General features: G+C 52.5%; 4 protein-coding genes across 4 annotated transcripts; 2 read left to right on the top strand and 2 right to left on the bottom strand.

The window, feature by feature from the left end:
* Positions 1 to 11933: 11933 nt before the first annotated feature.
* On the top strand, positions 11934 to 13162 carry LOC126272713 (uncharacterized). The gene is made up of 2 exons (XM_049975748.1): positions 11934 to 12657; positions 12783 to 13162. The coding sequence occupies exons 1-2, from the start codon at positions 11934 to 11936 to the stop codon at positions 13160 to 13162; spliced, it is 1104 nt and encodes a 367-aa protein (XP_049831705.1).
* A 91-nt stretch (positions 13163 to 13253) lies between these two features.
* Positions 13254 to 14236, bottom strand: LOC126272712 (uncharacterized). Its single transcript, XM_049975747.1, has 2 exons — positions 13510 to 14236; positions 13254 to 13465 (listed from the first exon to the last, which is right to left on the bottom strand). Exons 1-2 carry the CDS (start codon positions 14234 to 14236, stop codon positions 13254 to 13256), a joined length of 939 nt encoding a protein of 312 aa, XP_049831704.1.
* Positions 14235 to 14716, top strand: LOC126272711 (uncharacterized). Its single transcript, XM_049975746.1, has 2 exons — positions 14235 to 14373; positions 14430 to 14716. The coding sequence occupies exons 1-2, from the start codon at positions 14235 to 14237 to the stop codon at positions 14714 to 14716; spliced, it is 426 nt and encodes a 141-aa protein (XP_049831703.1).
* A 5937-nt stretch (positions 14717 to 20653) lies between these two features.
* LOC126272710 (mucin-19-like) lies at positions 20654 to 23486 on the bottom strand. The gene is made up of 6 exons (XM_049975745.1): positions 23325 to 23486; positions 23057 to 23267; positions 22770 to 22946; positions 22571 to 22683; positions 21319 to 22420; positions 20654 to 21231 (listed from the first exon to the last, which is right to left on the bottom strand). Exons 1-6 carry the CDS (start codon positions 23484 to 23486, stop codon positions 20654 to 20656), a joined length of 2343 nt encoding a protein of 780 aa, XP_049831702.1.
* Positions 23487 to 23897: the final 411 nt, after the last annotated feature.

Genomic DNA, 23897 nt, shown 5'->3' with positions numbered 1-23897 from the left:
CAGGTGTCCGACCATTATCAAACGATTCATTCACAAGTGTTCCGACGGGGGCGCGGAGACGGTAGTTGTCTAGATATCGAAGGGTCACTCAGAACAGAGGAGAAGAGTCGCATTTTCAACCACGAAAGGGCGAGGATAAAAATGCGGCTACTCTCAAAAACATTACGGACCTGTTGCAACAGATGCAAACGGTGAACTTAGAGCAGGGCGCCAACCTTAATGCCGAAATTAAGAAGGCGAATTTGGAGCTGAAAGAGTAGAGTGCCAACCTTAATGCCGAAATTAAAAAGGCGTATTTGGAGTTGAAAGAGCAAGTAAAAGAGGAGGTAAAGAATCTCGGCGTCAAAAGAGAGAAAGAGATTGCCATCATCAAACAAACGACAATTGAAGCCAAATTAATTGCGAAAGGTGCAAGGAAAATAGCGAGGGAAACTCGGGACTCCACGTAAAGCAGGGCAAAAGTAGGAAAGGTCATGTTATCAAGGCTAAAACACCGGATAAAACGTGTCGAAAAGCAACAAGAGCAACCGGACATAGGGCTTAACGAGATGTTGAAAGAGGAGGTGGCGATATTAAAAAGAAATTTAGAGGACGAGGTTAAACGTCTCATTACAGAGACATCAGGAAAGGAGAAGGGTGTAATTACTGAGTCGACTGAACCGTCACCTGCCGGAACACAGATAACCGCTTCACGGTGTGACAAAGTTGACGCTATAAGCAACGGGAGCCACGCCTTGATTCACAGCTCTGAGGCAACGACCGAGGTAAACACGGACAGCGTGCAGCAGTCCAGTGAGCACAATTGCTGTCAGCTGATTAGATGTACCGAACAACTGTCGAACATACAGAGGGGGAGAGATGACGATAGCGTGTCGGAACGAATTAGTCCACGTCCCGAAGTTCATACGAATCGTAAGAACGGGCGAAATGATAACTGGAATGATGACCGCTTTGACTACAAGCATTTTGTATCAGTCCGAAAGTTCCATCACTACAAGGACGAAGGTAATAGCTTGCATCCAACAACTTTTATGGGACAATTCGAGTTATCTTTGCCCCCACACTGGCCATTGATGTACCAGCTGGATTTTGTGTGCTCCCATATGGAGGGCGCGATCGCTGAGTACATGAGAAATGTAGCGAAGACGAGCGTCTCGTTCGAAGAATTCAATAATGCCTTCTTGGGCAAGTATTGGTCTAAAGAAACACAAGAAAGGATCAGACAAGAAATTATGATGTCCAGAGATATGGAAGGATCAGGGTACCGGAGTCCGGTCAAATTTTTTGAAAATATGACAAAAAGGAACCAGTACCTAGACAACCCATGTAGCGGTGCGGAAATAATCAGATTATTCTACATGAAACTTCCCATCTCGTAACACCAATCACTTGCCGGTCGTTGTGGTAGCGGTACTGAAGTACTTAAGGGCATTTTGAGCGAACTGGAATTCGTATTTCAAAAGGAACAGGCGCGGGAGAAACGCCGACAGCGTGAACAAAATAACAACCGTCGCAATAATGGACCCCAGTGGGATAGTAGGCCAATACCGAACTACAACGGCCACAATCATGATAATAGTAATGGCAACTCGAAAAGAAGGTACAAGGAAGAAGAGCGACACTCTCCGGTGCAACATAATAAATTACAAAGGACCTGGGGCGGTAATCAGCAATCGGGAAGGAACAGGAATTATGGTTACCAAAATAACAACTAGTAAGAGGTCGAAGTCCGCCCTCCGAAGCCTGGTCCACCCACCTTAACGGGCAGGACTACGAATGACTAGACCAGAGCGCGGACGTAGAAAATATAGGCTTAGAATAAGCATTTTTGTTAAAGTGTCTTGTTTGTTTGTGCGTGAACTGATCTTAGTGGTAGAATGTCTCTTTTATATGTGGCGATATTTTGTGTTTTTATTATTAATAATATCTCGCCTCTCGATGTTGTGAAAGTAAGGTGCACTAGAGTATTTTGTAAAAACACATGATTAAAGAATGGAAAACAAGTATTTCTAGGCGTACCGCTAGAAAAAGATGGATTAGGAACTCTGTGAACCACAGAAAAGTTCCCCGTAATTGTATCTCCGTCATTGGAGAACATATTTAAGGTGGCCAGTCCCGTAGGTCGTTATGAGGACACACCGACGCATCTCGCAAGCCCCTGAATACGTAAGAGGACAGCTATGCGCAGTTGCGTGAATTAGCGCACCCAATGTATGTTAAAATGAACCGGATGTAATCATCTACAGAGCGAACAGCAGCTTTGATACGCCAGAAATACTTGTTGATACCAAGATACTGTAACAGCTGCGAGTGTGAGCAGTGAGCTATATCTGTGTTGTGTCATTATGACATTGTTAATCCGAAACATGTTCACAGGACTTATAAAACCATTCGTGACAAAAGGAGAAAACAGGAAGAAAATAGAGGAGAGAAGAAGTGTCGCAATAGAACACGATAAAGGACGCTATCCAAACTTCCAACAAAAATCTTGGTAAGATTGACACATGTAGAAGTTTGTTGTGTTTTATACATGTTCGCAGGCACAATAAGAGGGACGTCTGTCACATAGGGAATTCAGAAAAAAGCAAGATTAGAGATTAAAAGTAGTAAATAGTAGATATGTAGTCGGGTTGGCCAACACCGTGTTAGACGTATGAATTGGTAGTTAGAAATGGTGATGGGATCCTGTCCAAATAATCTTGATTCCCTATTCCTTGATTGTGTGTGTGTGTGTGTGTGAACGACTGTGAAGCAAGTTGTCCTCTACATTTTTATGTTTATGTATAAAAAAGACTGTTACATTTCTATTTTAATTGATCCTGAAATTGATTTACAAACAAGTAAAATTATTCCTTTTGTAATGAAATAAGTTCATTGTCTTCAAGCAAATAAAAAAAATTGTATGATACTGATGGTTAAACATAAGCACTTTCCATGTACTAAAATTACTTGTCTTAGTGTGTCAAGATGTCGTAACTGAGTAAGAGGGAGTTGAAGCTGCGACACCTGGCACACCACACACGGTCCATCTCTTGCCCTAAAACGTCTATAGAAGGAGCAATGACCTGTGACTGAGCCGCGAGAGGTCACCGATCATAGATGCACCGATGGGGTCTTGTGCCTGTCGCACCAGATGTCAACAATGAGCTCTTAGGTGAGAGCCATCCTGCCTCAAGAAGATGCGAGCGCCTGTGGCGCCACCTCCGTAATCGACGTTGCTCTCTTCTCAGCCGGTAGCCATCCCTCAACTTGCTAGTCAGAACTATTGTCACTTCCGTTCCTGCAACAAACTTGTGCCCTGTGTGTGAGTGTGTCAGTGTGGATTCAAATGAATAACATGCACCTCAACGAACGTACTCATTTGTTCTGTTTATGAATTATGTTATAAGAAGGTTATGATTTTATAAATGTGCCATTTGTTTAAACGTCATATATTTGTCATGCCGTGTCAAAGGGGGATTCACATATAATTGAATGAGGGCAACTACTATCAACTTCACAAAATGTTACGCGAATATTGTTCATGTATGTTTTTAGTAATTTATGTCGAGTAGGGGTGGATAACTGAGAGTGAATGGACCTTAAGTTATAATTGCGGGTCTTGCCATTCAAATGACAAGCACAGAGGTGCTTAAACATGTGTATTTGCCCTTAGCGACTTGTGTCCTTGTAATATAATTGTAGTTTTCTTTTGAGTACTCTGACCAATAATCGTCTCAGGAATCGGCAGAGATTAAAGTAAAATTAGACTAAATAATGACCACATCTTTAACAGTAAATCCAGTCATTGAAGGCAGGTACCCTAGGAATGAGTGGGAGTTTGCATCAGAGAGGAGGCAGTGGTAATCAATCGCCCGTAACTACTCACACGAACGGATTAAAAATACCAGCTATGGAGATATTAAGTTTGTACCACAGGTGCTAACACCATAGGAGTCATCACCTGCACTGCAAAATTGATTTGAAGAGAGGGGCTATGTAAGATGGCAAGAACAATGCCCCTTACATGAAGTCATTAAAGATCACCTAAATCACGTTGAGCGAACAGTAGGGCTGAACAAAATGACTGACAAGGCACAATGCATCTTGTAGAGGGTATAGTATGGACGTATTGGAATAATTAATGTCGGGTGATGGTTTTAAAGTAATTCACACGACATGAAAACTTTGTGGAAACGAGTCGATTTATCTGACGCTAGTTTACCCCAGGGAAGTATTTAGAGTTAACTGTGGCCGGCTGGGGAACGGAATCGACAATACGCAGCTTAGGGCAGCTCAAGCTCTGAGAAAGTGGTACGCGGCGTGGCCTCTAGCCGCCTTAAGATGAGTGATAGCATGGGTGGTTGACCCCGACCCCATGCTGCTGTATCGGGAAGCAGACGGAGAACTTGTACGCCTGTTTATAAATGTCCGTCGTCCCGTTTTCAGTGAAACATGCGAGAAAGCCGCGCAAAGCTACGGCGGAGCGGTCAACAGAGGCCAAAATATGCGTGTTCATGACTATAGCAACTTCACTCTGAATTCACGGTCCGCAGAGTCTGAAGCAAATCAGGTGCAGAGCGACAGAATGAAATACGCCGGCCTCCGATGGGAACGTAGGACCAAGGAATTTGAAGTAGTCTCCCAGGGATCAGAATTCCGGAAAACATGGTGTTCTGCAGACGCTAACCTTGATGGGTGGCCTGGGAGGAGCTAAATAGCAAAAGCTGAGAGGAAGGGAAATTTTGTGCGAATTTGTTCACTTCCCAGGGCAGGCATTGGCCGGCGCTGGGAAGCGACGCATAATTAACGCGACTTGCGCTGCAATTGACGTAAGTGATTTTGCTGGAGGGGAAACCTAGGCGAAGAGCTGACTGGGAGAAGTCCCGGTAGAGGTCTTCCGTTCCCAGCTTGCCTAGAGTGCGGACGTGGCGTTCTTGACTCAGCTTGCCAGAGAAAGAGTGAGCATCTCTGCAGCTTAGGAGTTAGCAAATGGAACGATTGAGCTTGGAGATAGGAAGTTTTGGTTCAGCTATGTACTGAGCGAGATAGCTAGGAGTGAATAGACGAGCGCAGCCTTGCAGCACCGCAAGGTATCCGACGTCCACACAACGACGCCGCTCCGCCACGCTGAATTCGGTGATACTGCGCCCTCTCCGGCCACTGATTAATTTGTTGGATCACGTCTCCAACGTTTCCACAAGGGTTTCATGGGCCGTGTATTGTAGAATTCTTCTCGCACTTCGCATTACGCCTAGGTCAGTCGATAGGAATTACTTTTGATTTATCGCGCTTTACTCCATGCAAACGCAATTTATTACTACTGCCCGTTAGGAGAGTCATGTAATGTGGGGACTGAAGGTCGTGAGTTAAAATAAATCTGTGCTAATCGACTGCATCTTTTTTCAATCAAGTAGTTGAATTCCCAAGTCACTTTCTTCATTAATTTTATGTTCAACATTTGCATCTGGTGTTCAGTAGCTGAATGTAACATCAATGTGCACCCCTTTTTAATTAAAAGGGATCAATTCTGAATCAATTAATGTCAACATTGCCACCGCAGTTCAATCAGGAGTCACAGGGCCTTATTACTTTCTTTGCGTTATCCGACAATGCGGCAGTTTTGCACTCTCTATTGATCTGTTAGTCAGTTACCTGGAGTGAACACACACCAAAACTAGATAAGTGACTGGAAATGTAGATCATGGACAAATTTCCATATGTCTTGTACCATCGCACAGAGTCTGCGAAGCGCCTGCGGAAAAACCTATGCAATCAACGTTAAATTAATGGAACTGGAAAGTCTTAATCAGGCGGGAGCTATAGATGACGAGGAGTTGAATACTAGAATACAGCGATATGAACTGTATGTCAATGAAAAAAATTCAAGTCAACGCAGAACTATTGGATATTCGTAGCTATATGAAGGTGATAGCTAAGGCACTGGACTTGTACTGTGATGAGAGGGAAGAACATGAAATCACGTACTGAGAAAAGTTGTAGGTTCTAATTTCAAAGTAGTGTTTCAGAAAATAGCTCTACAATCAAGCACAGAGAGCTTAATTATCAGTGACGTTGCTCAATGGTCTGATCTAATATGCAAGAAAAAACAACAAATAACAATGTTACCACAAAAGCTTACGTCACAACGTGGTTTTCAGCTAATTCCGACACCAAACCTTGAACAGTTTACGTGCAATATACACCAAATAATGAACAAGTAGATTCGTCAATAAAAACTACCAAACCTACAAGAAGGCGCCAAGGCACAGTAATCTACTGAACACAGGTCTGAACAGAACCGTCATACCGTTGCACCCAATGAAATATATATACTTCTATTCAGGTACACGATAATTAATATCACCCTCTCACATCTCAACAAATAAGCAACCACGGCATCTGGAAGAGAAAATTATGAGGTATCAGTTACGATAGAAGCAGAATGCGACTGCGAGCAGACAAACGATTCCTTTAAACTTAGGTGTAATACACGCGACTACAGTGTAACTAGGACAAACCAGGACCTTATTAACTTTATTATGCACCTAGGAAGACCTTTTCAAATATCAAAAATCTACGTATTCGGCATACACGCCCCTACAAGAGACTTTTAGCGGAAATAATTGTAGCGGACGAAACAGGTAAGTAATCTTTACCTACTCTACTCACGTAAGAAACCAACAAACAAGATAAAGAAGAACAAGGAAAAAGCGTCTGACATAATAATAATTCCATGCTACATCATCCACTTGTCATTTACACTCGTCCGTCGTTAGAGATACATTTAAAATTTATTCATTTTAAGCAACTGTCAGCTTCAGAAAGCGGAAATACATCAGCAGTACCAATGAAATGAAGTGCTAATTACTCTTTCAATAGTAAAATTACTTTCCTTTGAGTTACGTTCGACGCCAAATATTTTAGCTATTATATTGATTAGTTTCTCAGCTTGTCTCTATCAATAGTCGAAGATGTATTTCCTAGATAGTCATCTATACGCTTACAATGTTTATCGGTGATTAAGTATTTTAAGCTCGAGCTGTTTCTACCCAAGAATCTCTTTGGGATGTTACTAAACTCAGTGCTTTCACTATCTTTAATCTTACTGCCACAAAGCATACATTCCATAATTCTCGATTACGAACCTTGTTACCTTTCTCTGATTCTCTTTAAAATTATTTATAATCTCATCATGTTGTGCTAATTGTTCCTTCTTTTTTTATCAGAGATTGAGGACTTAAGTCCTACACTGGAGATAACAGATCTCAATGACCATTGAAAGGCTTCACTGAATTTTTATTTTTTTCACCTTGGCTACATTGTAACCTTTTTCCTTCAACAACACTATAATGGAACGTGCGTGATGGAATGCCTGCAACATTAAACCCACACAAATCAGTAATACATGCAAACAAAACTAAAAGAATAATCGTAGGTGTCACCACCACTTTGATCTTTAATTTAGCTGGTTCAAAAATTATGCCTCTTTAGGTATTGAAGTATCACGGACCCACTATAATCCCTTTCTGGACAAAAACAAAAAATTAAAAGTCATTTGTCATCTCACAATAAGAGAGTACTAGAATGGTTCCTGTAATGTGCAATGTTTGCGCTAAATCCAATCTTCGCTTCTTCCAGGTATATTTTTCTGTAAGATTCAGGTTCACTGCCTTTGTGTTTGATAATTATCAAGATATGTTTCTATCAGAACGGTGAGCTTGCTACTCGCCTACAGTTATAAATTAACACAGATAATGCACCGGCACTAACACCTCAGCGTCTGCAGCTTTAACGCAACAAATTACAATAACTCACCTAGTAACAGACTAACCTCTCAATATACTTCCTGCTACCAATGTCCACAGGATAGAAACAGATCACCATTAACGATGAACAGTGAATCAGTCGAATACCGACAGTTTCCAAAACTCGTTTCTGCTGTACGTTCCGGCCTTAAACTAACGATTTCTACGCACTGCAACAATTTTTTGACAGTCCATTGCCCGAAGAATAATTCTCTCTCAAAAACCTTTCCAAATACGGTTACTGCAGTTGGTGGCAGTGGAAGAAAATTCAGAAATACAGGACAGCGGCAGCCACGAGCAACTTATCTATCATGTAACAATCATCCTCAAAACAACCATTCTCTTCATCGTCGTCATTATCATCTTCCTCACCGTAACAATCCTATTTTCCTACTGCTCCAATATCGCCACCTTCTGCTTTCATTAATACATTGACGTCTTGGTATCTTTGCCCTGCTCTGTCTTCTTCTTCTCCGCCAAAACATATGTTACATACCGCTTCCTTGGTCTTTAATCACCAACACAGCGTCCGTCGTGCTTAGTCACAACTTATACAGGTTCTGATTCGGCCCCCTTCAATATGTCCTACACTGATAGCCACAATGGGCTGTGAAATTTACTACACAGAGAAGTAACAACTGATCTAACCAAGGTGGCAATCGAGTCGAACTGAGTTTGGATAGCATATGCTGCTTTAGTTCTAAGGTAGATTTCGTCAGTCGTAGTGGTTGTCGGGTGGCTGTGAACCAGTCTCTCAGAAATCCACAGCCCTATGAGTGAGAGATTTGGAGAGCTTGCTGGCCAGGGAAACAGTTAAACACATTCTTTGTTGAGGTATTTCACGACAACGCTGTCAACATTTTTTTGCCTTGTGTTATTTTGTCAGTAGATAATGTCTTGGAGAGCTTGACTTGCCTCCACACATCAAAAATGTAAGGTCTGCTACCCATATTACCAGCTACGTGAAATAAGGGCAATCGTGTTGTACACCCAATGACACCCTTGCCATGGCCCCGGGTGCTTGCCCAAAATGGCCAATGACTAATTCAATCTGGCAATATTTGCTCTCCACTTACATACATGGGACAACCCGTCGTGATTCTACGCTTAAGAGCCAGAGAAACTGGTATACCTGCGTAAAACCGTATAGGGCCCCCGCGAGCATGCATAAGTGCCGCAACACGACGTGACATGGACTCAATTAATGTCTCAAGTAGTGATGGAGGGAACTGACGTCATTTGTCCTGCAGAGCTGTCCATAAATCCGTAAGAGTACGAGGAGGTGGAGCTCTTTTATGGACAGCACGTTGCAAAGCATCCCAGATATGCTCAATAATGTTCATGTTGGAGAGTTTAGTGGATAGCGGAAGTGTTTAAACTCAAAAGAGTGTTCCTGCAGCCACACTGTAGCAATTCTGGACCTGTGGAGTGTCGCGTTGCCCTGCTGGAATTGCCCAACTCCGTCAGAATGCAGAATGAACATGAATGAATGCTGGTGATCAGATAGGACGCTTACGTACATGTTCCTATCAGAGTCGTATCTAGACGTATCAGGGTTCCCGTACCACTCCAACTGCACACGTCCCACATCATTTCGAGCCTCCGCCAGTTTGAACAGTTCCCTGCTGACATGCAGGGTCCATGGATTCGTGAGATTTTAAACATACACGCCCATCGGTTCGATACAATTTGATAGGAGACTCGTCCGACCAGGCGACATGTTTCCGGTCATAAACAGTCCAATGTCGGTGTTAATGAGCCCAGATATGCCGTAAAGCTTTGCGTCATGCAGTCATCGAGGGCTCCAAAAGCCCATATCGATGATGTTTCGCACGCTGACACTTATTGATGGCCCAGCATTGAAATCTGCAGCCATTTGCGGAAGGTTTGCAGTTCTGTCACGTCGAACGATTCTCTTCAGAGGTCGTTGGTCCTGTTCTTGCAGAATCCTTTTCAGGACGCAGCGATATCGAAGATTTGATGCATTTTTTATCGGATATCTGATATTCACGATACACTCGTGAAATGATCGTTATGGAAAATCCTCGCTTCGTCGCTGCTTCGAAGATGCTGCATCCTATCGCTCGTGCGCCATGTATAACAGTACATTCAGACTCAATTAAACCTTGATAACCTGCCATAGGAACAGCAGTAGCCGATCTAGCAATTGCGCCAGACATTTCTTGTCTTATATAGGTGTTGCCAATCACAGCCCCATATTCTGCCTGTTTACGTATATCTGTATTTGAATACACATGCCTGTACCAGTTTTTTTTGGGCTTCAGTGTTTATGTAGAATGTGGTTGGTGTAAAGAGATGGTCTGATGCCAATCCAGAGTCGGGCCCACCACTGGCCGTGCTGCTCTGTCGAGGAAGGCTGGAACAGAGGCGGCCACACTGGCGGCCTTTGCTGCTCCAGACGTCGCTGCTCTGATGAGGAAGGCTGGAACAGAGACGGGCACACTAGCGGCCCGTGCTGCTCCAGACGTCGCCGATCTGTCGAGGAAGGCTGGAACAGAGGCGGACACACTCGCGGCCCTAGCTGCTGCAGACGTCGCTGTTCTGTCAAGGAAGGCTGGAACAGATGCGGCCACAGTGGCAGCCCGTGCTGCTCCAGAAGTCGCTGCTCTGACTTGGAAGGCTGGAACAGAGGCGGCCACAGTGGCGGCCCGTGCTGCTCCAGACGTCGCTGCTCTGTCGAGGAAGGCTGGAACAGAGGCGGCCACACTGGCGGCCCGTGGTGCTCCAGACGTTGCTGCTGTGACGAGGAAGGCTGAAACAGATGCGGCCACGATAGTGGCCCGTGCTGCTGCAGACATCGCTGCTCTGTCGAGGAAGACTGGAACAGAGGCGGCCACACCGGTGGCCTGTGCTGCTCCAGACGTCGCTGCTCTCTCGAGGAAGGCTGGAACAGAGGCGGCCACACTAGCGGCCTGTGCTGCTCCAGACGTCGCTGCTCTGTCGAGGAAGGCTGGAACAGAGGCGGCCACACCGGCGGCCCGTGCTGCTCCAGACGTCGCTGCTGTGACGAGGAAGGCTGGAACACATGCAGCCACACTAGTGGCCCGTGCTGCTGCAGACGTCGCTGCTCTGTCGAGGAAGGCTGTAATAGAGGCGGCCACACTGGCGGCCCGTACTGCTCTAGACGTAGCTGCTCTGTCGAGGAAGGCTGGAACACGCGGCCACACCGGCGGCCCGTACTGCTCTAGACGTAGCTGCTCTGTCGAGGAAGGCTGGAACAGAGGCGGCCACACTGGTGACCCGTGCTGCTCCAGACTTCGCTGCTCTGTCGAGGAAGGCCGGAGTAGATAATGTTCCATGCGGCTTTTCGTGGATGATGCTGTAGTATACAGAGAAGTTGCAGCATTAGAAAATTGTAGCGAAATGCAGAAGGATCTGCAGCGGATAGGCACTTGGTGCAGAGAGTGGCAACTGACCCTTAACAGAGACAAATATAATGTATTGCGAATACATAGAAAGAAGGATCCTTTATTGTATGATTATATGATAGTGTAACAAACACTGGTAGCAGTTACTTCTGTAAAATATCTGGGAGTATGCGTGCGGAACGATTTGAAGAGGAATGATCATATAAAATTAATTGTTGGTAAGGTGGGTACCAGGTTGAGATTTATTGGGAGAGGTGGCTTACAAAACACTCGTTCGACCTATACTCTATATTGCTCATCAGTGTGGGATCCATACCAGATCGGGTTGACGGAGGAGATAGAAAAGATCCAAGGAAGAGCGGCTCGTTTCTTCACAGGGTTATTTGGTAACCGTGATAGCGTTACGGATATGTTTAAGAAACTCAAGTGGCAGACTCTGCATCACAGTGTAGCTTGTTAACCAGGTTTCGAGAGGGTGCGTTTCTGGATGAGGTATCGAATATATTGCTTCCCCCTACTTACACCTCCAAAGGAGATCACGAATGTAAAATTAGAGAGATTAGAGCGCGCATGGAGGCTTTCAGACAGTCGTTCTTCCTGCAAACCATACGAGACTGGAAGAGGAAAGAGAGGTAACGACAGTGGCACGAAAGGTGCCCTCCGCCACACACCGTTTGGTGGATTGCAGGTTATAAATGTAGATGTAGATGTAGATGTAGAAAAGAGGCGGCCACTCTGGCGGCCCATGCTGCCCCTGATGTCGCTGCACTGTCAAGGAGCAGAGACAGCCACACTGGCGGCCCGTGCTACTCCAGACGTCGCTGCTCTGTCGAGGAGCAGAGACGGCCACAATGGCGGCCCATGCTGCTCCAGACGTCGCTGCTCTTTCAAGGAAGGCTGGAACAGAGGGGCCACACTGACGGCCCGCGCTGTTCCAGACGTCGCTGCTCTGTCAAAGAAGGCAGGAACATTGGCGGCCACACTGGCGGCCCTAGCTGGTTCAGACGTCGCTGCTCTGTCAAGGAAGGTTGGAAGAGATGTAGCCACACGGGCGGTCCGTGCTGCTTCAGACGTCGCCGCTCTGTCGAGGATGGCTGGAACAGAGGCGGGCACACTGGCGGGCCTTGCTGCTCCACACGTCGGTGCTCTGTCGAGGATGGCTGGAAAAGAGGCAGCCACACTAGCGGCCGGTGCAGCTCGAGAAAACGCTGCTCTATCGTGCTCTATCGAGAGAGGCTGGATCACAGGCGGCCACACTGTCGACATTGCTGCTCCAGACGTCGGTGCTCTGACGAGGAAGGCTCTAACAGATGCGGCCACACTAGCGGCCTGTGCTGCTCCAAACGTCGCTGCTCTGTCGAGGAATGCTGAAAGAGATGCGGCCACACCGGCGGCCCGTTCTGCTCCAGACGTCGGTGCTCTGTTGAGGAAGGCTGGAACTGAGGCGGAGACACTAGCCGCCCAAATTGCTCCAGACGTCAGTGCTCTGTCAACGAAAGCTGGAACAGAGGCGGAGACACTGGCAGGATTGCTCCTCTAGACACTGCTGCTCTGTCAAGGAAGGTTGGAGCAGATGCAGCCACACCGGCGGTCCGTGCTGCTTCAGACGTCGCCGCTCTGTCGAGGAAGGCTGGAAAAGATGCGGCCACACTGGCGGCCTGTTCTGCTGCAGACGTCGGTGGTCTGTCGAGGAAGGCAGGAACTGAGGCGGGGACACTGGCGGCCCGTGCTGCTTCAGACGTCGCTGCTCTGTCAAGGAACGCTGGATCAGAAGAGGCTACACTGACCGCCCGTTATGCTCCAGACGTCAGTGCTCTGTGTAGGAAGGCTGGAACAGAGGTGGCCACACTGGCGGCCGTTGCTGCTCCAGACGTCGCTGCTCTGTCAAGAAAAGCTGGAATAGATGCGGGCACACCAGTGGTCCGTGCTGCTTCAGACATCGCCACTCTGTCGAGGAAGGCTGGAACAGACGCTGCCACATTGTAGGCCCGTTTATCGCCAGACGTCTGTGCTCTGTCGAGCAAAGTGGAACTAAAGCTGACAGCCTGGCGGCCGGTGCTGCTACAAACGTCGGTGCTCAGTTGAGGAAGGCTGGAACAGAGGCGACCTCACCGTCTTTTCGTGGTGCTCCAGACGTCGTTGCTCTGTCGAGGAAGTCTGGAACAGAGATTGCCACGCTGACAGCCTGTCCTGCCTGAGACGTCGCTGCTTTGTCGAGGAAGGCTGGAACAGATGCGTATTCACCGGCTTCCCGGTGTGCTTTAGACATGGCTGCTTTATCGAGGAAGGCTGAAACACAGGCAGACACACTGGCGGGGCGTGCTGCTGCAGACGTCGCTGCTGTGTCGGGAATGGCTGGAAAAGAGGCGCCCACACTACTGGCTCGTGCGGCTCAAGTAATCGCTGCTCTGTCGAGGGAGGCTGGAACAGAGGCGGCCACACTATCGGCATTGTTGCTCTAGACGTCAGTGCTCTGACGAGGAAGGCTGGATCAGATGTAGTCACACTACCGGCCTGTGCTGCTCCATACGTCGCTGCTCTGTCGAGGAAGGCTGAAACAGAGGCGGCCACACCCGCGGCTCCTGCTGCTCCAGACCTCGCTGGTCTGTCGAGGAAGGTTGGAACAGATGCGGCCACACCAGCGGTCCGTGCTGCTACAGATATCGCTGTTGTGTCGAGTAAGGCTGGTACAGAGGCGGCAGCACTGGCGGCCCATTCTGCTCCAGACGTTGGTGCTCTGTTGAGGTAGGCAGGAACACAGGCGGCCACACTGGCGGCCAGTGCTGCTCCAGACGTCGCTGGTCTGTCGAGGAAAGCAGGAACATAGGCGGCCACACTGGCGGCCTGTGCTGCTCCAGACGTCACTGCTCTGATGAGGAAGGTAGGGACAGATGGAGCTGCATTGTCGGCCCGTGCTGCTCGAGACGCCGCTGCTCTGTCGAGGAAGTCTGGAACAGAGACTGCCACGCTGGCAGCCTGTCCTGCTTGAGACGTCGCTGCTCTGTCGAGGAAGGCTGGAACAGATGCGTATTTACCAGCTTCCCGGTGTGCTTTAGACATGGCTGCTCTGTCGAGGAAGGCTGAAACACAGGCAGACACACTGGCGGCGTATGCTGCTGCAGACGTCGCTGCTGTGTCGGGAGTGGCTGGAAAAGAGGCGGCCACACTACTGGCCCGTGCTGCTCAAGTAATCGCTGGTCTGTCGATGGAGGCTGGAACAGAGGCGGCCACACTGTCGGCATTGTTGCTCTAGACGCCGGTGCTCTGACGAGGAAGGCCGCATCAGATGTGGCCACACTAGCAGCCTGTGCTGCTCCAAACGTCGCTGCTCTGTCGAGGAATTCTGAAACAGAGGCGGCCATACCCAGCCCTCCTGCTGCTCCAGACCTCGCTGCTCTGTCGAGGAAGGTTGGAACAGATGCGGCCACACCGACAGTCTGTGCTGCTACAGACATAGCCATTGTGTCGAGTAAGGCTGGAACAGAGGCCGCAGCACTGGCGGCCCGTTCTGCTCCATACGTTGGTGCTCTGTTGAGGTAGGCAGGAACAGAGGCGGCCACACTGGCGGCCGGTGCTACACCAGACGTCGCTGGTCTGTCGAGGAAGGCAGGAACATAGGCGGCCACATTGGCGGACTGTGCTGCTCCAGACGTCACTGATCTGATGAGGAATGTTGGGACAGATGTGGCTGCACTGTCGGCCCGTGCTGCTCGAGACGTCGCTGCTCTGTCGAGGAAGGCTGAAACACAGGTGGCCACCCTGCCAGCCCGTGCTGCTGCAGACGTTTCTGCTCTGTCGAGGGAAGATGGAACAGAGGCGGCCACTCTGGCGGCCTGTGCTGCTATAGACTTCGGTGCTCTGTTGAGGAAGGCTGTAACAGAGGTGGCCACAACGGAGGCCCGTGCTGCTCCTTACGTCGCTGCTCTGTCGAGGAAGGCAGGAACAGAGGTGGCCATTCTGGTGGCCCGTGCTGCTATAGACGTCGGTGCTCTGTCGAGGAAGGCTGGAACATTTGCGGACACACTGTCGCCTCGTACTGCTCCAGACGACGATACTCTATTGCGGATGGCTGGAAAAGAGGCGGCCACACTAGCGGCCTGTGTTGTTCCAGACGTCGCTGCTCTGTCGAGGAAATCTGGAACATTGGCGCCCACATTGGCGCCCCATGCTGCTCCTGACGTCGCTGCTCTGTATAGGAATGCTGGAACAGTGGAGGCCACACTGGCCGCCTGTGCTGTTCCAGACGTCGGTGCTCTGTCTAGGAAGGCTAAAACAGAGGCGGCCACACCGGCCGTCAGTGCTGCTCCAGACGTCACTGCTCTATCGAGAAAGGCAGAAACAGAGGCGGCCGCACTGCTGGTCCGTGCTGCTCCAGACGTAGCTGCTTAGTCGAGAAATGCTGAAACAGAGGCATGCACACTGGCGGCCTGTGCTGCTCCAGACGCTGCTGCTGTGACGAGGAAGGCTGAAACAGATGCGGACACACTAGCGGCCCATGCTGGTCCAGAAGTCGCTGCTCTGTCGATGAAGGCTAGAACAGAGGTGGCGACAACGGCGGCCCATGTTGCTACAGACGTCGCTGCTCTGTCGAGGAAGGCTCGAAAAGAGGCGGCCACACCGGCGGCTCGTGCTGCTGCAGACGTCACTGCTCTGTCGAGGGAAGCTCGAACGTGGCCACATTGGCGGCCTGTGCTGCTATAGACGTCGGTGCTGTCGAGGAAGGCTGTAACAGAGGTGGCCACAACGGAGGCTCGTGCTGCTACTGACGTCGCTGTTCTGTCGAGGAAGGCTGGAACAGAGGTGGCCACTCTGGTGACCCATGCTGCTCTGTCTAGGTATGCAGGAACAGAGGCGGCCACACTGGCGGCCCGTGCTGTTCCAGAAGTCACTCGTCTGATGAGGAAAGTGCGGCTCGAGACGTCGCTGCTCTAACGAGGAAGGCTGAAACACAGGTGGCCACACTAGCGGCCTGTGCTGATCCAGGCGCCGCTGCTCTGTCGAATAAGGCTGGAATAGAGGTAGCAACACTGGCGACGCGTGCTGCTCCACAAGTCGGTGCTCCGTCGAGAAAGGCTGGAACAGAAGCGGCCACAATGGCGGCTCGTGCTGCTCCAGACGTCGCTTCTCTGTCAAGGATGGCTGGAACAGTGGCGGCCACACTGGCGGCCCTTAGTCCTCCAGGTGTAGCTGCTCTGTCGAGGAGGGCTGAAACAGAGGCGTCCACACCGGGGGCCCGGTCTGCTCCAGACATCGCTGCTCTGTCGAGGAAGGCTGGAACACAGGGGGACACACTAGCGGTTCCTGCTCCTCCAGTCGTCGCTGTTCTGTCGAGGAAGGCTGGAACAGAGACGACCAAAATGGCGGCCCGTGCTGCTACAGACGTCGCTGCTCTGTCGAGGAAGGCTCGAACAGAGGCAGCCAGACCGGCGGCTCGTGCTGCTGCAGACGTCATTGCTCTGTCGAGGGAAGTTGGAACAGAGGTGTCCACATTGGCGTCCCGTGCTACTCCAGACGTCGGTGCTCTGTCGGGGAAGGCTGCAACAAAGGCAGGCACACTGGCTGCCGGTGTTGCTTCATACGTTGCAGGTCTGAAGAGGAAGGCTGGAACTGATGCAGCCACAACGGCGGCCCGAGCCGCTCCAGATGTCGCTGCTCTGTCGAGGAACACTGGACCAGCGGCGGCGACACCGGCGGCCCGTGCTGCTCCAGACGTAGCTGTTCCGTCGAGGAGTGCTGGAACAGAGGCGGCCACATTGGTGGCCCATGCTACTACAGATGTCGCTGCCCTGTCGAGGAAGGCTGGAACAGAGACGGCCACACCGGTTGCATGTGCTGCTTCAGAAGTCAATGCCTTGTAGAGGAAGGCTGGAACAGATGCGTATTCACCGGCTTGGCGGAAGGCTTGAACAGATGCGGTCACACTGGCGGCCCACGCTGCTCCTGACGTTGCTGCTGTGTCGAGGAAGGGAGGAACATAAGAGGCCACACTGACGGATCGTGCTGCTCCAGACGTCGCTGCTTTGTCAAGGAAAGCTGGAACAGGGAGGACCACATGGGCGGCCAGTGCTGCTCTAGACGTCGCTGCTATGACATGGAAGGCTGGAACAGTCGCGGCCACACCAACGGCACATGCTACTCCAGACATCGCTGCTCTGTCGTGGATGCCTGGAACACAGGCGGACACACTGATGGCCCGTGCTGCTCTAATCTTTTTTGTTCTTTCGAGGAAGCCTGGAACAGAGGCGTCCACACTGGTGGCCCTTGCTGCCCCAGGCGTAGCTGCTCTGTCGAGGAAGGCTGGACCGACCCACACCGGCGGCTTGTGCTGCTTCACACGTAGCTGCTCTGTCGAGGAAGGGTGGAACAGAGGCTGTCCCACTGGCGGCTCGTGCTGCTGTAGACGGCGCTGCTCTGTCGAGGAAGGCTGGAACAGAGGCGGCTGCATTGGCGGCCCGTGCTGCTCCAGACGACGCTGCTCCTTTGAGGAAAGCTATAAGAGAGGCTGCCACACCAGCGACCAATACTGTCTGGGCGTCGCTGCTCTGTCGAGTAAAGCTGGAACAGAAGCGGCCACTTTGGCGGCTCGTCCTGCTCCAGACGTCGCTTCTCTGTCAAGGATGGCTGGAACAGTAGCAGTCACACTGGCGGCCCTTAGTCCTCCAGGCGTAGCTGCTCTGTCGAGGAAAGCTGGAATTGAGGCGGCCACACAGGCGGCCAGTGCTGCTCCAGACGTCACTGCCTTGTCCTCAGTCGAGAAAGGCTAGAACAGCGGCTCCCACTCTAGCGGCTCGTGCTTCTCCAGACGAAGCTCCTCTGTCAAGGAAGGCTAGAATAGAGGGGGCCTCACTGGCGGCCCGTGCTGCTCCAGACGTCACTACTCTGACGAGGAAGGCTGCAACAGACGCGGCCACACTAGCTGTCTGTGCTGCTCCAGACGTCGCTGCTCTGTCGAGGAAGGCTGGAACAGAGGAGGCGACACCGGCGGAATGTGCTGCTCCAGACGTCGCTGCTAAGTAGAGGAAGGCTGGAACAGAGGAGGCGACACCGGCGGAATGTGCTGCTCCAGACGTCGCTGCTAAGTAGAGGAAGGCTGGAACAGAGGAGGCGACACCGGCAGAATGTGCTGCTCCAGACGTCGCTGCTAAGTAGAGGAAGGCTGGAACAGAGGCGTCGACGCTGGCGGGAAGTGCTGCTCCAGACGTTGCTGCTGTGCCGAGGAAGGCTTGAACAGACGTGGGCACATTGGCGGCCTGTGCTGCTCCAGACGTTGCTGCTCTGTCGAGGAAGGCTGGAACAGTGGCGGCCAAATTGGCGGCCTGTGCTGCTCCAGATGTCGCTGCACTGTCGAAAAAGTGCGGAACAGAAGCGGCCACACCAGCGGACCGTGCTGCTCGAGACGTCGCTGGTCTGTCGAGGAAGGCTGGAAGAGACACGGCCACACCGGTGGCACTTGCTGCTCCAGACGTCGCTGCTGTGTCGAGGAAGGCTGGAACAGAGGCAGCCACAGTGGGGGCCCGTGCTGCTCCAGTAGTCGTTGTTAAGTCGAAGAAGGCTTGAACAGAAGAGGCCACACTGGCGGTCCGGGCTGCTCGAGACGGCGCTGCTCTGTCGAGGAAGGGTGGAACAGAGGCGGCCGCATCGGCGGCCGTTCTGCTCGAGATGTCGCTGCTCTGTCGAGGAAGGCTGGAACAGCGGCGGCCACACCAACGGCTCGTGCTGCTCCCGACATCGCTGCTCTGCCGTAGAAGACTGGAACAGCGGCGTCGTCAACGGGAGGCCGTGATGCTCCAGACGTCGCTGATCTGTCCTTGAAGGCTGGAACAGAACCGTCCATTTCGGACTGCCCGTGCTGTTAGTCGCTGCTCTGTGGATGATTTCTGGAAGAGTCGCACCCACACTGGCGTCCCGAGCTGCTGCAAACGTCGCTTCTCTGTTGAGGAGGGCTGGAACAGAGGTGGCGTCACCGTCGGCCGCTGCTGGTCCAGACGCCTCTGCTCTGACGAAAAAGGCTGGAACAGAGGCAGAAACAACAGCTGTTTGTGCTTCTCCAGACGTCGCTGCTCTGTCGAGGAAGGCTTGGACAGAGGCGACCACACTGGCGGCCTGTGCTGATTCAGATGTTGCTGCTCTTTAGAGGATGGCTGGAACAGAGGTGGCTACAATGCAGCCCTTGCTGCTCTGGGCGTTGCTGCTGAGTCTAGGAAGGCTGGAACAGAGGCGGGGTCACCATCGGCGTGTGCTGCTCCAGACGTCTCTGCTCTGTCTTGGAAGGCTGGAACAGAGGTGGCCACTTCGGTAGCCTGTGCTGACACAGACGTCGCTGCTCTGTCGAGAGAGGCTGGAACAGAGATTGCCATTCCGGCGTCAAGTGCTGCTCCAGATGTCGCTGCTCTGTCGAGGAAGGCTGGAACCGAGGCTCCCACACCGGCTACCCGCGCTGCTCCATACGTCGCTGCTGTGACGAAAAAGGCTGGAACAGAGGCTTCCAACCAAGCGGCCCAAGCTAATCCAGACGTTGCTGCTCTGTAGACTGAGGCTGGAACAGAGGCGGCCCCAATGGCGTTCCGTGCTGCTCCAGACGTCTCTGCTGTGTCGAGGAAGCGTGGAACTGAGGCGGAGCCACCAGCGGCCTGTGCTGCTCCAGACGTCGCTGCACTGTCGAGGATGGCTGGAACATGAGCGGCTACACTGGCGGTCCATGCTGCTCCAGACGTCGCTGCTGTGTCGAGGAAGGCTGGAACAGAGGCAGCCACACAGGCGGCTTGTGCTGCTCTAGACGCTGCTGGTCTGCCAAGGAAGGCTGGAAGAGACACGGCCACACTGGCGGCACTTGATGCTCCAGACGTCGCTGCTGTGTCGAGGAAGGCGCGAACTGAAGCGGCAACACCGGCGGCAGGTGCTGCTCCAGACGTCGCCGCTCTGTCGAGGAAGGCTGGAACAGAGGCGGGCGACACCGGCGGACTCTGCTGCTCCAGACTTTGTTCCTAAGTAGAGGAAGGCTGGAACACAAGCGGCCACGCTGGCGGCAAATGCTGCTCCAGACGTCGCTGCTGTGCCGAGCAAGGCTTGAACAGAGGTGGACACACTGGCAGCCCTTGCTGCTCCAGACATCGCTGCTCTGTCAAGGAAGGCTGGAATAGCTGCGGCCACAATGGCGGACCGTGCTGCTCCAGTGGTCGTTGTTAAGTCGAAGAAGGCTTCAACAGAAGAGGCCACACTGCCGGGCTGTGCTGCTGGAGATGGCGCTGCTCTGTCGAGGATGGTTGGAACAGAGGCGGCCGCACCGGCGGCCATTCTGCTCGAGATGTCGCTGCTCTGTCCAAGAAGGCTGGAACATCGGCGGCCACACCAATGGCTCATGCTGCTCCAGACATCGCTGCTCTGCCGTAGAAGGCTGGAACTGAGGCGCTTACAACGGCGGCCAGTGCTGCTTCAGACGTCGCTGCTCTGTCGGGGAAAGCTGGAACAGAGGCGTCGTCAATGGAAGTCCTTGCTGCTGCAGACGTCGCTGCTCTGTCCAGGAAAACAGGAACAGAAGCGACCATTTCGGACGGCCCGTGCTGTTAAATACGTCGCTGCTCTATGGAGGAAGTCTGGGAGAGTCACGCCCACACTGTCGTCCCGAGCTGCTGTAAACGTCGCTTCTCTGTCGAGGTAGGCTGGAACAGAGGCGCTTAGAACGGCGGCCCATGCTGCTCCAGACGTCGCTGCTCTGTCAAGAAATGCTGGAACAGAGGCGTCGTCAACGGAAGGCCGTGCCGCTCCAGACGTCGCTGCTCTGTCGAGGAAGGCTGGAACAGAGGCGGCCACACTGGCGGCTCGTGCAGATTCAGACATTGCTGCTCTGTATAGGAAGCCTGGAACTAAGGCGGCCACACCGGCGGCCTGTGCTGCTCCAGACGTCACTGCTCTGTCGAGGAAGCCTGGAACTGAGGCGGCAACACCGGGGGACTGTGCTGCTCCAGACGTCGCTGCTCTGTCGAGGATGGCTGGGACGTGGGCGGCTACACTGGCGGCCCATGCTGCTCCAGACGTCGCTGCTGTGTCGAGTAAGGCTGGAACAGAGACAGCCAAACCGGCAGCTTGTGCTGCTCAGGACGTAGCTAGTCTGTCAAGTAAGGCTGGAAGAGACACGGCCACACTGGCGGCACTTGCTGGTCCAGACGTCGCTGCTGTGTTGAGGAAGGCTTGAACTGAGGCGGTAACACCGGCGGCAGGTGCTGCTCCAGACGTCGTTGCTAAGTAGAGGAAGGCTGGAACACAGGCGGCCACGGTGGCGGCAAGTGCTGCTCCAGACGTCGCTGCTGTGCCGAGGAAGGCTTGAACAGTGGTGGCCACACTGGCGGCCAGTGCTGCTCCAGACGTCGCTGCTCTGTCGAGGAAGGCTGGAACAGAGGCGGCCACAATGGCGGCCTGTGCTGCTCCAAACGTCACAGCTCTATCGAGAAAATCTGGAACAGAGGCAGCCCCACCAGTGGCCCGTGTTGCTCCAGACATTGCTGATCTGTCTTGGAAGGCTAGAACAGAGGCAGCCACTTTGGTAGCACGTGCTGACACAGACGTCTCTGCTCTGTCGAGGAAGGCTGGAACAGAGATTGCCATTCTTGCGTCAAGTGCTGCTCCAGACGTCGCTGCTCTGACGAAAAAGGCTTGAACAGAGGCGGCCACACAGATGGTTTGTGCTGCTCCAGACGTTGCTGCTCTTTCGAGGAAGGCTGGAACAGAGGCTTCCACACTGGCGGCCCAAGCTAATCCAGACGTTGCTGCTCTGTAGACTGAGGCTGGAACAGAGGCAGCCCCAATGGCGTTCCGTGCTGCTCCAGAGGTCACTGCTCTGTCGAGGAAGCCTGGAACTGAGGCGGCGACACCGGGGGCCTGTGCTGCTCCAGACGTCGCTGCTCTGTCGAGGATGGCTGGAACATGAGCGGCTACACTGGCGGCCCATGCTGCTCCAGATGTCGCTGCTGTGTCGAGGAGGGCTGGAAAAGAGGCAGCCACACCGGCGGCTTGTGCTGCTCCAGTCGTCGCTGGTCTGTTGAGGAAGGCTGGAAGAGACATGACCACACCGGCGGCACTTTCTGCTCCAGACGTCACTGCTCTGTCGAGGAAGCCTAGAACTGAGGCGGCGACACTGGGGGCCTTGTGCTGCTCCAGACGTCGCTGCTCTGTCGAGGAAAGCTGCAACAGAGGTGTCGTCAATGGAAGGCCGTGCTGCTCCAGACGTCGCTGCTCTGTCGAGGAAAGCTGGAACAGAGGCGTCGTCTATGGAAGGCCGTGCTGCTCCAGACGTCGCTGCTCTGTCCAGGAAAGCAGGAACAGAAGCGGCCATTTCGGATGGCCCGTTCTGTAAATACGTCGCTACTCTGTGGAGGAAGTCTGGAAGAGTAACGCAACACTGTCGTCCCGTGCTGCTGTAAACGTTGCTTCTCTGTCGAGGTAGGCTGCAACAGAGGCGGCGTCATCGTCGGCCTGTGCTGCTCTAGACGTCGCTGCTTTGACGAAAAAGGCTGGAACAGAAGCAGAAACAACAGCTGTATGTGCTTCTCCAGACGTCACTGCTATGTGGAGGAAGGCTGGAAAGTGACGGCCTCACCGGTTTCCCGTAGTGCTCCAGAGGTCGCTGCTCTGTCGAGTAAGAGTGGAACAGTATCTGACACATCGGCGTCCTGTGCTGCTCCAGGCGTCGCTGCACTGTCGAGGAAGGCTGGAACAGAGGCGGCCACAATGGCGGCCTGTGCTGCTCCAAACGTCACAGCTCTCTCGAGGAAATCTGGAACACAGGCAGCCACACCAGTACCCTGTGCTGCTCCAGATGTTGCTGCTCAGTCTTGGAAGGCTTGAACAGAGGCGGCCACTTCGGTAGCCCGTGCTGACACAGACGTCGGTGCTCTGTCATGGAAGGCTGGAACAGAAATGCCCATTCCGGTGGCAAGTGCTGCTCCAGACGTCGTTGCTTTGTCGAGGAAGGCTGGAACAGAGATGGCGGCAAGTGCGGCTCCAGACGTTGCTGCTCTGTCGAGGAAGGCTGGAACAGTGGCGGCCACAATGGCGGCCCGTGCTGCTCCAGATGTCGCTGCACTGTCGAAAAAGTCTGGAACAGAACCGGCCACACCAGCGGACCGTGCTGCTAGAGACAGGGTTGTGTTGCCGAAGTGGAGGCCTGTGCTGCTCCAGTGGTCGTTGTTATGTCGAAGAATGCTTGACCAGAAGAGGCCACACTGGTGGTCCGTGCTGCTCGAGACGGCGCTGCTCTGTCGAGGAAGGCTGGAACAGCGGCGGCCACACCAACGGCTCGTGCTGCTCCAGACATCGCTGCTCTGCCGTAGAAGGCTGGAACAAAGGCGCTTATAACGGCGGCCTGTGCTGCTCCAGACGTGTCTGCTCTGTCGAGGAAAGCTGGAACAGAGGCGTCGTCAACGGAAGGCCGTGCTGTTCCAGACGTCGCTGCTCTGTCCAGGATGGCTGGAACAGAAGCGGCCATTTTGGACGGCCCGTCCTGTTAAATACATCGATGCTCTGTGGAGGAAGTCTGGAAGAGTCGTTGCCAACACTGGCGTCCCGAGTTGCTGCAAACGTCGCTTCTCTGTCGAGGAAGGCTGGAACACAGGTGGCGTCACCGTCAGCCTGTGCTGTTCCAGATCTCGCTGCTCTGACGAAAAAGGCTGGAACAGAGGCAAGTAACCACAGCTGTTTGTGCTTATCCAGACGTCGCTGCTCTGTC

This window comes from Schistocerca gregaria, chromosome 5 (assembly GCF_023897955.1).
Source record: "Schistocerca gregaria isolate iqSchGreg1 chromosome 5, iqSchGreg1.2, whole genome shotgun sequence".
Lineage (NCBI taxonomy): Eukaryota > Metazoa > Arthropoda > Insecta > Orthoptera > Acrididae > Schistocerca > Schistocerca gregaria.
This window is presented reverse-complemented; position numbering and strand designations above follow the sequence as displayed.

What these genes read in the sequence shown, in the direction of transcription:
- LOC126272713 (XM_049975748.1), top strand. Translation starts at nt 11,934, where the DNA reads ATGTCGCTGCACTGTCAAGGAGCAGAGACAGCCACACTGGCGGCCCGT. An exon ending in CCAAATTGCTCCAGACGTCA is followed by an intron (nt 12,658 to 12,782) that starts GTGCTCTGTCAA and finishes GTGCTGCTTCAG; the next exon opens with ACGTCGCCGCTCTGTCGAGG.
- LOC126272710 (XM_049975745.1), bottom strand. Translation starts at nt 23,486, where the DNA reads ATGTCTGGAGCAGCACGAGCCGTTGGTGTGGCCGCCGCTGTTCCAGCC. An exon ending in CAGCACAGGCCTCCACTTCG is followed by an intron (nt 23,268 to 23,324) that starts GCAACACAACCC and finishes GTTCTGTTCCAG; the next exon opens with ACTTTTTCGACAGTGCAGCG. An exon ending in TGGACCAGCAAGTGCCGCCA is followed by an intron (nt 21,232 to 21,318) that starts GTGTGGCCGTGT and finishes TCTCTGTTCCAG; the next exon opens with CCTTACTCGACACAGCAGCG.
- LOC126272711 (XM_049975746.1), top strand. Translation starts at nt 14,235, where the DNA reads ATGGCTGCTCTGTCGAGGAAGGCTGAAACACAGGCAGACACACTGGCG. An exon ending in TGCTGCTCAAGTAATCGCTG is followed by an intron (nt 14,374 to 14,429) that starts GTCTGTCGATGG and finishes TTGTTGCTCTAG; the next exon opens with ACGCCGGTGCTCTGACGAGG.
- LOC126272712 (XM_049975747.1), bottom strand. Translation starts at nt 14,236, where the DNA reads ATGTCTAAAGCACACCGGGAAGCTGGTAAATACGCATCTGTTCCAGCC. An exon ending in ATTCCCGACACAGCAGCGAC is followed by an intron (nt 13,466 to 13,509) that starts GTCTGCAGCAGC and finishes CCTGTGTTTCAG; the next exon opens with CCTTCCTCGATAAAGCAGCC.